The sequence below is a fragment of the Alligator mississippiensis genome, chromosome 1, assembly GCF_030867095.1.
Source record: "Alligator mississippiensis isolate rAllMis1 chromosome 1, rAllMis1, whole genome shotgun sequence".
NCBI classification, from domain to species: Eukaryota; Metazoa; Chordata; order Crocodylia; family Alligatoridae; genus Alligator; species Alligator mississippiensis.
The window spans coordinates 289,827,228-289,843,359 of record NC_081824.1 but is presented as its reverse complement, the minus strand read 5'-3'; the positions used below and the strand labels follow the sequence as shown (position 1 = coordinate 289,843,359).

At 42.8% G+C, this 16,132-nt stretch overlaps 1 protein-coding gene across 5 annotated transcripts in view; it reads right to left on the bottom strand.

The window, feature by feature from the left end:
• Positions 1-16,132, bottom strand: part of BACH1 (BTB domain and CNC homolog 1) — a 67,868-nt gene that overhangs the window by 26,430 nt on the left and 25,306 nt on the right. For all 5 annotated transcript variants that reach the window (XM_019476389.2, XM_019476387.2, XM_006267166.4 and 2 more), the window contains 2 exons: positions 3,000-4,382; positions 851-1,057 (listed from right to left, as the gene is read on the bottom strand). In XM_019476389.2, the coding sequence (XP_019331934.1) occupies positions 851-1,057; positions 3,000-4,382 (1,590 nt within the window). The remainder of the gene's footprint in view (positions 1-850; positions 1,058-2,999; positions 4,383-16,132) is intronic.

Genomic DNA, 16,132 nt, shown 5'->3' with positions numbered 1-16,132 from the left:
AATGCTGATTTTGTTTCCTTAGAAAGGAAACAGCATAGCTTACAATGCAAAGTACTGTAGGTATTCAAAATATCTTGCTCTGACATGTAGACACCCATTATGTATCACACTGCTGAGACAACATGAATGCATTTGAGACACCCTGCATTTAAACCAGTATAACAAATCATTTGCCAAGGATCAACACCTGTTACAAAGGTGGGGTGCAACACTGCAAGCTTGTTGCATATTTATTCTAAACCATGGCCTACAAATTATATATAATGATTACATTCCAATGGCCTTTTCCTTTAAATAGTTTTTGGATCAATTAACATTATTGCCATATATTTCTAGTTGATGTTTTAAAGTAAAAAACTCAAGAGGACAAAGGAAAGAACTACTGCCACATAGACTGCTTCTCCATATCAAGAAAAAGAATTTTACTTCTTCCGGGAAACAAGGGCAGAGCCATGCAGTAATCTAAGAGCAGCCACTATATCAAAACTTTCTGACTAGCAACTTTCAGATTATCCCAGGAAATGCAAAGGAAAGAAGCAGTAGCATTAGTGAGTAAATCTGTATAATCCTGGATTTACTAACTTCTTACTCCATTTCTGCTCTCTCTAGCAAAGGTCAGCTTCTACTCACCACACTTCCTTGCTCCTGTCACTGCCTCCATGGGAAACATGTATGTCACTAACAACTCAGGAAGCAGTTTGCAAACCCAAAATTGTCTGTTTTTACAAAGTGATACTGTGCAGTTGGGGCATGACAACTAACTCCTAAGTGGCATATAACCCTTTCCAAGTGTGAGAGAATGAGCAAGGAAACAAAAAAGACTGAAGAAGAAAAATAAGGAAGTACAAACCAGTTTTTCAATTTCAGATTCCAGATTCTGGATGCAGTCAAGCTTTCTCTTACGACATCTCTGCGCTGCAATTCTATTTTTGCTTCGTCTTCGGATATCATGGATGCAATCCAGCTGCTCAGGGGTCAATTTGTGCATTTTCAGAAATGACTGGAAGTCATTTCGAGAAAGTGAAATGATCCTTTGTGCATTAAATGGCAGTTTTACCTACAGTATAAGACAGAATTTTGAACCGAAAGGGAAATAGATAGTACCAGGATTTTAAAATATTTTACAAGGTTTCTCAAAATAAGCATAAATACACAACAGCAATAAAACATATCTTTTTCTTCCATAAAGGAAGCAAGTGCTATCTTACATTCATTTAACTGTACATAATCCAGAAATTTCAAGATAATGCAATTTAAACACTATGCAAGTTTATTGTTTTCAAAAGATTATTTACGAGTGCACAGAACAGTTTTAGTTCTTAAATCATGTGTAGGAACAAGTGTTGATAATGGATAAGCCCTTGGGCAGGCACCACTAACATGATCTAAAGTTCTTTTCCAACTATTAATATAAATATTATGCATATGTACATTTTACACACAACGCACATGCAGGTGTCATATTTCTAGAGACATTTACATATCTGTTGTTCAGGGAAACTGGTTGAAACCTCTATAATTAGGCTGCCTAGCACTTCGGATACAAAACTGAGCCTGCCCTTATTTGTACATGCCTTATACGTTTCTCCATCATTTCCAAAGAAATGTATTGGAGTCACAAAACTGTCACTAATGCTTGTTTAACATTGAAAACCACCTTTTTTTTCCTTTCAGAAAACAGCTATTATATTTTAAGGTCGCCCTATTTATGACCACTAAGCCATTTTAAGTACATATGCAGACTTAAAAATGATCATATTTCACATTTTCTCCTTTAATAAAAGCAATCCTTTCAACATTTCTAAAACTACTGGTGACATCAACATCTAAACCTATATATGGAATGCTACTCCCAGGGATGATGCTATTTACTTTAGTAAGAGTTTAAAAGAATGGGCCAAAACCAGCCTTGAAGCTGTCTTATATGTCCCACTTATTTCCAAAAGAAGAGTTTTTCCACTTACTCTGGAATTTAATTTGGGTCTCATATCTTGAAAGGCAAAACATTTAGGAATACCAATTTCTAAAAGTTTAATAGAATTGAGTAACTTTCTGTACAGCTTGTGGGACTGGATTAGCTATTTCACCTTTAGCTGGATGCCATGTTACAGCATCAATGACAACAAAGTAGCAGGAGAACTGGGAAATGGAAACACAAAGAAAGGGGGGGAAAAAAACCACAGGAATGTTCAATTGCTCCACAAAAACCTGAGATGCCCTGTAATTTTTGAGGCTGCATTAACAATCATAACTCAAACTACAGGAACAATTTATAGTATTATTTGACAATAATATATATATTATACTGAACAGGAATCCTAGAAACTGGAAATTCCAAGTTTTTTTCCTCCCTGTTTCAAAACAGGAAAAACATTTTTGAAGCTTTCCCATAGAAAAAGATATTCTAGAAATTTTCCATCTTAAAACTGTTGAACTATTTTGAGTTCTATCAAAATTTAATATATTAAACTAATATTAAACCATTTTGACTTAGTCTAACCTTTCCCTATCAAATTTCACAGAAATGTCATTGTCCCATTTTTTGACTTGACTTAATTTAATGATGACAGCTGTTCCACTGAAAAATGTTAACCAGTTCGTATACTGAAGTATCTACCCTTCCTCATCTTGCATGTTTATTTCACTGGTACGCAACATAATTCTGAGCTTTTCTAAGCCAGTTTTATGAATCAGCCCAGTGGTGCTCAACTTTCCAGGCATGTGCACTTGAGCCAGCCACAGAGCAACTCCAGCCCACCAGCTCAGTCCTCCATGCAAGATGGAATTATCCTGGCCACAAAGTCCTCTCACGGGTACAGAAATTTGGTGGTAGGGGAGCAGTGGCAGCATTAGCTGGCCTGGCAATTAACATGCATGCATGCATGCACATTTCTCAATAAAGTTCAGAAACAAGAAGGAAAAAAACAAGTTAATTATGTAGGACATGGAATGATGTCTAAAAGACTTTAGAGTAGAGCTGGAAGAATGATTATCCTCACCTCGCATTCCTGTTCTTTTGCTGAACACGACTCGCTTTCCCCCTCCGTGTCAGTTTCAGACTCTTCTCCCAAACTTATCTCACAAGTAAATGGACACTGCTCCGCTTGCTGTCCCTGAATATAATCTCCACTACTTATCTCTGAACTGTTTGAGCATCCTTCAGTATTAAGGGTGCTTATAAATGGGCAGTTGACAGAATTCAAAGTTGTGAAAGTTCTTTGAGGAGACGGTTCAGGGCTGTCGCTGATCCTGATGCCGAGCCATGGACACTCTGTCTTTTTCCCTGAATATATTGATTCTGAGTATTCTTTTGCTGTTGCAGGTGACAAATGCATTTGACAAGCAGTTTCCGTACTGTACACATTGCTCCAAAATCCTTTTGCTAGGTGTTCAGCAACCTCTCTCTCCACACTGCTACGATCACTGGTTGTTCGAATGTTCATGCTTTCTGTACTGCACAGGTCAGACTTCAAAAGCAGATCACTGTTTTTGTTTTCAATTGGTTTGTCATACCCAACTCCAGTACCCGCTACAGCTTTTTCTGCTATGACTGTGCTATTTTGTATACCACTGAAATTTAAATCATCATATTGCTCATATACATGTAAAAAAGGCACAGGATGAAGTCCATGAGGTGCAACAGAAGAGTGTTGTGGAAAAGCAGCAGCATCCATTTTCTCCACAGGATAGGAGACACTCTGAGACACCAAATCGCTCTTCATTTCCTCCTCTTTTGCTGCCTCTTCCTCACCCTCTTCCATTTCTACCTGAGCCTCTTCATATTTTGCAGCCAGCTGCATAATTTCACACTCCTGAGCTTTTTGTGTGGCATTATTATCAAATGATTTGCTCTCATGAATGGAAGCAGCTGACATTACCTGAACTTCTGTAATACTGGAACTAAGCTCTGTAGTCTGAACCCTGTCACTTCCAAAAGCTTTTTGGAACTTCCTGTATTTTGGACATAGGGAAGGCAAGTCAGAGACATTACTCTTTTCTAAACAAGCAGGATCACATGTTTGACTGGTATCCTGGAAAGCAGGAGATGATACTTTTGCATTTTCTCCATCTTTGTGGAGCTGTGAGTCAGGGGTTTGAACATCTTCCTCTCCTCCATCACCTAGGTCCCCTTCATCCACCTGGTTAATTTTATCATCTGTTTTCTGACAGCGTGATGAACAACACTGCCTTCTGGGACATTCTGGTTGGCCTGATTTACAGTCCAAAAATTTGAATTTGAGAAACTGAAAGCAAGATTCTTCAATATTATGTACTCCCAAAAATTCTGCACACTTGCAGACTTCAGACACATTGTCTTTATTTAAAATAAGTTTAGCTGTATATGCAAATTCAAGTAAAGGACCAAATCCTTTAAGTGTCACCTGTATATTTAAAAAAGAAAAAAAACCAACAATGTTAGCATATATGGTTCACTCCTGTAAGCCATAACTGTTATTTTAAACAAAGTGAATAAATCTGAATAAAAGGTTTCTGAGCCTTCCCAGAACAGTGGCATGGAAATTACTTATACTCTTTGTGCACACCAGTACACTGCCAACCAGTATACTGGTGTACTCTGCTTGTTCTCTCTAGGCTTAGCACACAATAGAAGGGGAACACAATGAGAACATCCTCTACTTGTCAGGGCAAAGACATTAAAAAAAAGGAAGTTAACAGTGTAGGGAAAACATGCATTAAAGAAATTGTGTGTTGTCAAGATCACACTCAAATTGTTCCCAAAATGAGAAAATTTTATCATTTTATAGCAGCATTCCATTTTGCAATGCAATCAATTTATTTTCAGTTTTTCAGCTCTGTGTTCCTATTGCTAAAAAATGTAAAATATCATTGTTGACTGAAGACCAAGACATACATTACATAAGACAGCTTGAATCTGAAAGACCAGAAAAAATGCAATCCCAGAAACTCAGATGCAAAGTCATATCTAACTTAGGGCATTTAACTTGTTTCTCATTGTTTATTCAAACCTCCTACAACATTGGTATTGGAACATTTCAAAATGGGAACTTGACCATGACTGGCTTTTTGTGCCTAGTACTTTGACAAAGATGGCCTAAGACATGAAAACTAGGGTGAAGACAAATAAAAATGCATAGCAAGTTAATTGGGATAGAGACCTAATGTGCATCAGTTACAATGCTACAAGTCCTGGCACCTTTTTAACTCTCTGTAACCTGCTAGTATGTGCGTATTTAAAGCAACCCCATAGCCTTTATTTCAGGGTCATTAAACACGTGGATCTGGCCACAACAAAGTGAAAGCTAGCCTTCTCCACAAAGTTTACACATTGACAGCAAGGTTGCAGATGGAGTACTGTGTCCAGTTTTGGGCACCGCACTTCAAGAGGGATATGGATAACCTTGAGAGGGTTCAGAGAAGGGCTACTCATATGGTTGAGGGCCTGCAGGTAAGACCCTATGAAGTCAGAGATCTGAATCTCTTCAGCCTCCGCAAGAGAAGGCTGAGAGATGATTTTGTGGCTGCCAGCAGGGAAATAAGGGACACTCTGCCAGGGTGCCCCTCAGAGTTAACAGAAGTAATGGGCACAAACTGAAGGAGAACAGATTTAGTTTGGACATAAGGAAGAAATTCTTTATGGTAAGGGTTGCCAAAATATGGAATGGGCTCTAAAGGGAGGTGGTGCTTTCCCCTACCCTGGATAGGTTCAAAGCAGATTAGACAGGCATCTGGCTGGGGTTACCTAACCCCAGCACTCGTTCCTGCCTGGAGCAGGGGGTCAGACCCAATGATCTACCAGGTCTCTTCTGACTCTAGAAATCTATGAAGTAAAGTGTTCTGACTAGCAGTGGTTGGATAATGTGTTTGGCCCTGACAGATGCCACTAATACATTATTCTGGAAAGCAAAGAAAATGCTGTTTCAGAATGGTTTCATGCAAGAATGGTTCAACATAAGTATCGCCTGCATTTTTTTTTCAGCTTTTACAGTGACCCAAAGTGGGCTCGGCTTGATTTCTGTGACAGAAAAACAATATGCAAGATACAGTTATAGCTCTCCTTGAAATGGAATGAAAGGCTCAACATGAGAAATACTAGAAAATGTTTCAACTGCCATAAAAGAACCCCAAGTCATAAGAGGAGCCAATCTTTTGATAAAGACATAATAGATTTGGTAAATTAATTAATTATCAGATTCACTAATTAAAAGATTTTTAAAATCAATTAGATCCAACTCAGTATCTTTAAAAATACTTTACTCACTAGAAACTGAGGAATTACCCAACTAAATTTCAGGGACTCTAGGCAAACTTTTCACATGTGCTAGGGACAACATGTGACACAATTTTTCCTATACCAAGGGGAGCTGCCTCATTCCTTCAACTGCCCCCTTCTATACTACACCAAAACCCTCCATTCTCCACCCCATCAAGAGTTCATATGCCCTCATTTTTTCCTAATTGGGGCAAAAGTCAGACTGTCAACATATAGAACTACGGTGAAAACCTTGAGAAATGAGAACATTATTGTGCAGCAGTGCGCTCACGTGTGTTAAACGCCACCTTCTTTGATTTATAGGAATAAGTGCCTAAAGGGTGGCTCACAGCGTGGTATTTAAAATGTATTACTTGACAGACAGGCAGACAAGCTGAGTGTAAGGGCTTGAATATACTGGGAAATGGTCTGGATTATCTACTGCAGAACAGGTATTCAGCAACAACTCCCAGTGTGCATATTCTTTATTTGGCAGTGAAAGTGCTTTCCTGGACTATCTGAAAATCAATTAAGCTAATCTGCAAAAACATATTCTTAATGCTGAATGAGACAGTCCCCAAAAAAGAAGGTATTGCAGAATCACTTACTGCACTTCAGATTCATACCAAAAGTTATTTTATTTATATATAGCAAGAGAGACAACTTCTAAGGTCTTAGAATAATGAACAGATATTTCAGGGTGACTGAATGATGCTGGACTGAATACTTTGGATATCACCTACAAAGGAAGTAGAATATCATCAGCAGTAAAGTCATGCTTCCTAGCATGACTTAAGTGACTTGGAACAGAATTAAATTTCAAGCTTAACTACAGTGGCTTTGCAAAGCCAGCAAGTTAAATGACATTGTACTAGTTCATATAAGCTAAACCCCAATTATAAAACAACTATATGGTACGGGTGCACCGATAAAGGTTTTTGTGGCCAATACCGGTGGCCGATTACTAGTCAGCCACATCGGCCGATACCAAACCAACTGCCAATATGCAGCCTGGCAGCATGGAGAGCAGCATCTAGCCAGTAAGTCTGTGAGGAGGAAGGGACATGGGGATGGGAAGGGACGTGGAGGAGGGCAAGATAGAGGCTCCTGTAGAGAGGGAGTGGGGCTGGGGCAGGGACAGGGGATATCCAGACAGAGCGGGCCAGGGCATAGGATGGAGCCACGGGTGGCTCATCTGGGGGAATGGAAGGGCAAGCTGGGGGCTCCCAGCTGCTGAGTGCACCCCCAGGGGAGGCATGGGGGGCACATGCCCCCCAGATTTGTGCATGGGGCAAGGGTGGGCCATCTACTGCAGGCTCAGGGACAGGGGATGCATTTGCTTCTTCCTAGCAGGAGGGCTGGGTCAGGGCAGGTGGTGGCGATGCTGGGGGAGACGGGGTACAGGGCGAGCAGCAAACACCCCAAAATCTGCCACAACCCCCTTCCATATGCATCCTCCCAGCACTGCTGCCGCATGCATTGAGCGCAGCCCTGGCCCAGCCCCCCTGCAAGGAAGAGGCCATCCCAGACCCAGTGAGCTACCCACCCTCATCCCAGACAGTAATCTAGGGGGAACATGCCCCCACCACTCCTCCCCTGGTATTGCACACAGCAGTGGGAGCCACCCTGTCTCCTCCCCCAAGGCCTCTGGTCAAGCTGCCCATGGCTCCATGCTACACCCCACTCCACCTGGGCAGCACCTACCCCAGCCCCTATTCTCTCCCTCATTGCAGGGGTCTCAATCTGCACACACCCCCACCCCAGACTTACCAGCTGGACACTGCTCTCCAGCTATACTCCTGGTTGTGCGCAGGAACACGGCATTTATCGGTGACATTATTAGTAACATCAGCTAAATAAAGCAGATTGCCGATAATGTCAATCTGCTGATAATGTCATTTCCTGCTATTGGTGCCAATACAACATGGACCAATACATCGATGCACCTCTGCTATGTAATATTCCCCTAGTTTCAGAGTGAAGAGGATTGTTAAATGAGTTACACCAACGGTGTGTCACAACCAAATTAAGTAGTGCCCATGTCACAAACAAGTAATAACCATTTAAAACAGTTTTTTCTGCACTAGGTTAACTAAGGGTTAACAATAATGATAATAACCGCTTTTTTTCTGTGCATGTCAAAAAGAAATTTATTGCTGCGCCACTAACAGAGATAAAAACTTTTGCCTTCTTTGCTTTATATAAATCATTATAATTGGTCAAAGAAAACAAGGAGTAACCCTATAAAAATAACACCCTAGCAAAGACCGCTAGATAATTGGCGATTCTAATTAGATTTATGACGTGGCAAAAAACAATTGGCTATCATAGAAACAAAACCCGCTTACATTTTTCACAAAGTCGAAGACAACTCTGCCCACAACTTGGAGTAAATCTGACAATTTAATCAGTTGTCAGCGTCTTCCCGCCGCGACCTCCCTGGCGTACCCTTGCCCCGCATGCCCGATAAGCCGACCGCCGGCCCGTATATATATATATCTGCAGAATAACTGAACGACGATCTCTAAGCTGTAACTAACTAAGTATCTCTGACCTCCGTCTTACACCACCTTGACGTGAATAAACAATCTTGCTTTGCAACCGATAAGCGTCCGCCTAATTAATTCCACTCCATGCATCACAAATACCCGCCTGACGGCCTTCTAAAGCCCCGGACCCTTATCTGCCCAGGTGGGAGTCAGGGAGAGCTGCTGGCCGGCTGCCCTGGGTCCCGACATGGTGTCACGAACAGGATCAAGGGGAAATGTGATAGAGTGGGAATTAATTAAAAACTGCCCCTGATGTAGTGGGGGGCGCTACATAAATAACGCGGATAAATTATGGGCCCACATCGCTTATCACCAAGCAAGCGGAGCAAAGACAGGGTGCGTCAGCGGCTACTTCTCGCTGAGAGGAGAGGAGGGAGTTGGAAAGGAGTGGGCAAGCTCCGAGTGGAACAAAAAAAAGATGATTAATATAATATCACTCCTACGATATAAAAATACAAACTTAAAAACCCAGTTAGCTACAGTCAACAAAGCTGCTGCTGAGATGACAGTGTGCCAAAACCCTCTGTTGCCACCAAAAAATGGCACCGAAAAAAATATGAGCTGCCCGGAGGACCTAAAAAAGAAGGGCGGAGCCACAAAAAACAGGAGGGACTCCACCCAGCTACCCCGCCCCTAAGATGACGTCGCTCCCAACGACCCCACCTCCATACCACAGGGAGGGGGCAACGAACAAAAATCCAATCCTCCCATCAAACACAATAACAACTACAGCTGCTGCTCATCCTATAACAATAACCAAACAAATAACCAACCCAGAGAGTGCAACCACCACCACCACCACCCTTAACATCATCAAAACATACATAGAGATTTATAAAAAAGAGGATACCATCAACCTTCGCCTTCTCCTCAACCTGCTTGTTACTCAGCCAACAAAAAATCTTTTAAGTCAACTTCCACAACTACAAGCCCTTATAAAATCAACAACCACAAACTCAGCCATAGCAGTAAGCTATCTTACTACATATCCAGTCAAATACCAAAGGCCAAGACATTCCCAATTCAACTTACAAAAAAAAAATCAAAACTGCCACCCCAAAAAACACCGGAGGAAAGAGCCATGTTTGAGTTCCTCCTAAACCACTTCACGCTTACCAAACAACAGCTACACGTCTTAGGAGATGCGGGACAACAACAACTAACACATATACTAGGCTACCAATCTCGACCGATCCCGCCAACCGGTCCGGGCCCCGGAGGCACCCACGCCTAACAACACACTCCAGATAACACCGCAGTCTGCCACAACAAACAACTACTTAAAGGGGACATCTATAAACTAGCGCTTCAAAAGCCCCAACCATAAAAGCCGAAACTCACCCATAAACACCACACCATCGTCAACCGCATCCGCGAGTGCACAAAAAAGTCATCTGCGAACCCAAACAATATCCTGACTCCTACTCTGTGCTCCTAAAAGGCGATCAAACCTGGTCGTTCATCATAGCTCATCACAACTGGCTAACTCGCCGCCATGCTGTTCACCGAGTATGGCCACCCTTTTCTTTGTTTGTTTTGTCCCCTTACAGGCCCAGCGATAACAAAAAAACAATCTATAACTGCCCAATCGCAAGAATCACCAAACACCAACCTACAACACACCTGAGTCGACGACACAATGACCGCCTGCTCATATGTCACAAGCAGGGTCGTCGCTCTATTCCTGCTGTTACCAACAGATTTCTCAGCAAACAGAGCTGACTTCAAAACCTCCAACTCGATCCTAAACCTTCTGTCATTATAGGCCAAAAACACAACTAACGATTCATTTTATGGTTTTTCTTTTCCTGTTAATAATCTTATACATATTTGTTTTGTTTTAAAGCCTATTCAAAACTTTACGCAGTGAAGCCAAGTCATAATGTTTTAAATAAAAAGCTCTAAATTATTAAAAAAAACAACATTAATAGATTCATAGATTCATAGATGTTAGGGTCGGAAGGGACCTCAATAGATCATCAAGTCCGACCCACTGCATAAGCAGGAAAGAGTGCTGGGTCTAAATGACCCCAGCTAGATACTCGTCTAACCTCCTCTTGAAGACCCCCAGGGTAGGGGAGAGCACCACCTCCCTTGGGAGCCCGTTCCAGACCTTGGCCACTCGAACTGTGAAGAAGTTCTTCCTAATGTCCAATCTAAATCTGCTCTCTGCTAGCTTGTGGCCATTGTTTCTTGTAACCCCCCGGGGGCGCCTTGGTGAATAAATCCTCACCAATTCCCTTCTGTGCCCCCGTGATGAACTTATAGGCAGCCACAAGGTCGCCTCTCAATCTTCTCTTGCGGAGGCTGAAAAGGTCCAGTTTCTCTAGTCTCTCCTCGTAGGGCTTGGTCTGCAGGCCCTTGACCATACGAGTTGCCCTTCGCTGTACCCTCTCCAGGTTATCCGCATCCTTCTTGAAGTGTGGCGCCCAGAATTGCACACAGTACTCCAACTGCGGTCTGACCAGCACCCTATAGAGGGGAAGTATCACCTCCCTGGACCTATTCTTCATGCATCTGCTGATGCACGATAAAGTGCCATTGGCTTTTCTGATGGCTTCGTCACACTGCCGGCTCATGTTCAACTTGGAGTCCACTAGGACTCCAAGATCCCTTTCCACCTCCGTGCCACCCAGCAGGTCATTCCCTAGGCTGTAGGTGTGCTGGACATTTTTCCTCCCTAGGTGCACTTTGCATTTCTCCTTGTTGAACTGCATCCTGTTGTTTTCTGCCCACTTGTCCAGCCTATCCAGGTCTGCCTGCAGCTGTTCCCTGCCCTCCGGCGTGTCCACTTCTCCCCATAGCTTTGTGTCATCTGCAAACTTGGACAGAGTACATTTCACTCCCACATCCAAGTCGCTGATGAAGACATTAAAGAGTATCGGTCCAAGGACCGAACCCTGCGGGACCCCACTGCCCACACCCTTCCAGGTCAAGACCGACCCATCTACCACGACTCTTTGGGTGCGACCCTCTAGCCAATTCGCCACCCACCGGACTGTGCAGTCATCCACATCACAGCCTCTTAATTTGTTCACCAGTATGGGGTGGGATACCGTATCGAAGGCCTTCCTGAAGTCCAGGTATACGACATCCACCCCTCCTCCTGTGTCCAGGCGTTTCGTAACCTGGTCATAGAAAGAGACTAGGTTGGTCAGGCACGATCTGCCCTCCACAAACCCATGCTGTTTTCCCCTCAGCATAATTTGTCCTGCCGGGCTCTCACAAATGTGAGCCTTGATAATTTTTTCAAATACTTTACCAAGGATGGAGGTGAGACTGACCGGCCTATAGTTGCCCGGGTCCTCCTTCCTCCCCTTTTTGAAAATGGGGACCACGTTAGCCCTTTTCCAGTCCTCCGGGACTTGGCCCGTGCGCCACGAGCATTCGAATATTCCCGCCAGTGGCTCTGCAATGATGTCGGCCAGTGCCTTCAGCACCCTGGGATGGAGCCCATCCGGGCCTGCCGACTTAAAGGCATCCAGTTCTTCCAAGTGACTCTGCACCACCTCAGGATCTACGCATGGAAGTCTGGCACCTTGCTGCTGCCTCTCTACAACCCCAGTGAGAGACTTGTCGTGCCCCTCACTTAGGAACACTGAGGCAAAGAACTCGTTGAGGAGTTCAGCCTTGTCCCCTCTATCTGTCACCAATTGCTTCTGCCCATTTAGCAGGGGTCCTATTCCTCCCTGGGCCTTCCTTTTACTCCCTATGCATCTAAAAAACAATTTCTTGTTGTCCTTTACTTGGGTTGCCATCCTCAGCTCCATGGTAGCTTTGGCCCGCCTAACTGCCTCCCTACAAGCACGAGCAGAGGAGGTATATTCATCTTTAGTGATCTCACCCTGTTTCCACTTTTTATGTGCTCCCCTTTTGGCCCTTAGGCTGCCCTGGATTTCTCTGGTCAGCCATGGAAGCCTCCTGGCCCCTTTCCCTCTTTTGCCTCGCTCGGGGATCATCTTGCTTTGTGCCCAAAGGATCGTTTCCTTTAGGCACAGCCACCCTTCTTGGGCACCCATCCCATCAAAACTCCTACTCTGCAGTGCTTCCTTGACTAATCGCCTGAGTGCAATGAGATCAGCTTTCCTAAAGTCTAGCACTTTCACCCTACTAGTTACCTTACCCACTCGCCGTCTTATGTTGAATTCTATCATAAGGTGATCACTGTCTCCCAGATAGCTACCGATCTGGAGGTCCCCTATCATGTCATCTCCCGTTGCCAATACCAGATCCAGTATGGCATTCCCCCTAGTGGGACCATACACCTCCTGTGTCAGGTGGAGGTCCTGTACACAAGTTAGAAACCTGCGTGAGCGATGGGACCTTGCTGTCTGCGTCTCCCAGCAGATATCCGGGTAGTTTAGGTCCCCCATGACTACCGCCTCTTTAGCTTTTATGGTCTCCGAGAGTTGCCTCAGGAGCCCCGCATCTATTTCTTCCCCTTGGTGTGGGGGTCTGTAACAGACCCCTACCACCAAATCCCTTTCTCCTTGCCCCCCCATGTAGCCTAACCCACAATCCTTCTACTTCCTCCGCCTCGGATTCTGTCTTGATGAGGGTTGATGTATATTGCTCACTGACATAAAGTGCAACCCCCCCCGCCTTTCTTCCCCGACCTGTCCTTTCTGTACAATCTATAGCCCTCAATATGTACCGCCCAGTCATGGGATGAATCCCACCAGGTCTCTGTTAGCCCCACTAAGTCATAGGTGTTTAGTGCAAGCAGGAGCGCTAGTTCAATCTAAAGGTTTGGGGGATGTCACAGAAAGGTCGAGTATAGACAAAAACATTAAATAAGAGAGAAAAAAAAAAGAGAAAATTTTGCCTTTTTAGTTTGGTTTCTTAACTAAAACACAAAAAAACACGAGACAAATATAAAGACTTATTATATGTCATAGGTGGATAGAGAACAGGAAGCGTCAAATCGTTGAGAGAAAAAGCAAATAATAATACGTGACAAGGTTGATGCGTTTCGACAGTCTTAAAAAAATTTAAAAAAAATTACAAAAAACGCCAAACCGACTCTCGGATATAGGCCAAGGTTGGCTATCAGACCTCTTCCGTTGGTTTGGGTGAGACACGTGATCATGGTTCCTTAACTTATTAATACCCTTCATTATGCTTTTATTATTAATTGCTAATACATTTGTGTATTTTAGCTGTTAGATTTTACAATATCTCAAAACAAAATTAACCATGCTTTTTGCTTTTATATACACCCGCTTGCCAAACACTAACAATGATAAACAAAATGGTCTATACATAAACATGATGTTACTTGCTGTGCCATGGACAAGGGGGCATGTCACAACCAAATTAAATAGTGCCCATGTCACAAACAAATAATAACCATTTAAAACAGTTTTTTCTATACTAGATTAACTAAGGGTTAACAATAATGATAATAACCGCTTTTTTTCTGCGCATGTCAAAAAAATTTATTGCTGCGTCACTAACAGAGATAAAAACTTTTGCCTTCTTTGCTTTATATAAATCATTATAATTTGTCAAAAAAAACAAAAAATAACCCTATAGAAATAACACCCTAACAAAGACCGCTAGATAACTGGCGATTCTAATTAGATTTATGACGTGACAAAAAACAATTGCCTATCATACAAACAAAACCCGCTTACATTTTTCACAAAGTCAAAGACAACTCTGCCCACACCTTGGAATAAATCTAACAATTTAATCAGTTGTCAGCGTCTTTCCGCCACGACCTCCCTGACATACCCTTGCCCCGCATGCCCGATAAGCCGACCGTCGGCCCGTATATATATCTACAAAATAACTAAAATAACGATCTCTAAGCTATAACTAAGTATCTCTGACCTCCGTCTTACACCACCTTGATGTAAATAAACAATCTTGCTTTACAACCGATAAGCGTCTGCCTAATTAATTCCACTCCACGCATCACAAATACCCGCCTGACAGCCTTCTAAAGCCCCGGACCCTTATCTGCCCGGGTGGGAGTCAGGGAGAGCTGCTGGCCGGCTGCCCTGGGTCCCGACACGGTGCTCAATGTTTTTGCCTTACACAGCCCCTACATACCCGACCTAGCACACACGGCTACAGGCCACAGGGCACCCCATATACATGTGGGAAGATGCACACATCAGATGGGGGCTGGATCAGGCCCATAGGCCTGGGGTTGAGCAACCCTGCATTACATCATAAGAATGATGTCCCAGTCTGGAAGCTGATAAGAGTCAGACATGGTAGGTTGAGAGATGATTAAACTGAAACTAAGTCAGTTGAACTTAGCAACTGATACACTATCTAAGATTTCACTGCATGTTCTCATGATCAAATAAAAATATCACTTCTGCAGTCTTACTTTTTTAGGACCTTCTTGATGATACATTTTAGCCCACTTGTTTTTAGCTCTAACAACCTATCATACACCCCCATCCACCCATGGTACCATTCGAGAGAATAAAGCAAGGATAGATAACATGAAGAGCAATCTTCTCCCATGCTTGAAACAAACACTAGTAAAAACGGTGTAAAACATTTTACGAGCAGTTGCTTATCTCCTAATCTGCATTTTAATTAAGCAACTAAATTAAGGCATGGTTATATAAAATTTATAGAATTCTACCTTTTCCTAAAAGCACTCTATTCTTATAGCCTGGATAAGACCAGACCACAATTTAAATCTGCCTAAGTTAACTGACTTGCACTTGTAACTTTCAATTGAGTCTTGTTTGGAAGGAATGGGCAGTTTTACTAAACTAAAGGAGAGCGTGAGCGTGAGCCAGCTTTTCCAGTTCTAATCAGACTCTGTTCTTCTATCAGTAAAGTTATTCTGAAACCTACCATAAACAGACTTTGGCTCACAATGCGACATTGAGCAAATAATGTGGTTTCCAACTCATTTGCCAATAAAGCATTTTGATAATTTACTTTTACAAGCAACAATAAGATCAACTGCCTACTATGCCTAAGAGGTAGTCAATTCAACTATCAAATTTAACCAACTTGAAAAATCTCCATCATATAAGCAAAGGCAGAACTAGCCTTATACCACAACCATTATCTACAGCTTGTTTCTGCTTTCCCTTCCAACTGTAGATACCTTTCAAAGCTGAAGAATCAACTACTGCAAGAAATTAGAGCTTTTTGCAGCAGATTACACATAGCGTTATGTTATCAGTACCTATTTGGTCATTTACATTAGGGATACAGATAAGTTTAGAATGTAAAAAGATTTGGCCTGTCCAGGTCAACAGGATGTGGACACTGACCGCTATATTTTCTACTACTTTAATAGATACTAGATGCGTCAACCCCACTTTTGTTGGCTCCTTTCCAAAATATGCCTATCAGAAGAGCTTTCAGAAAA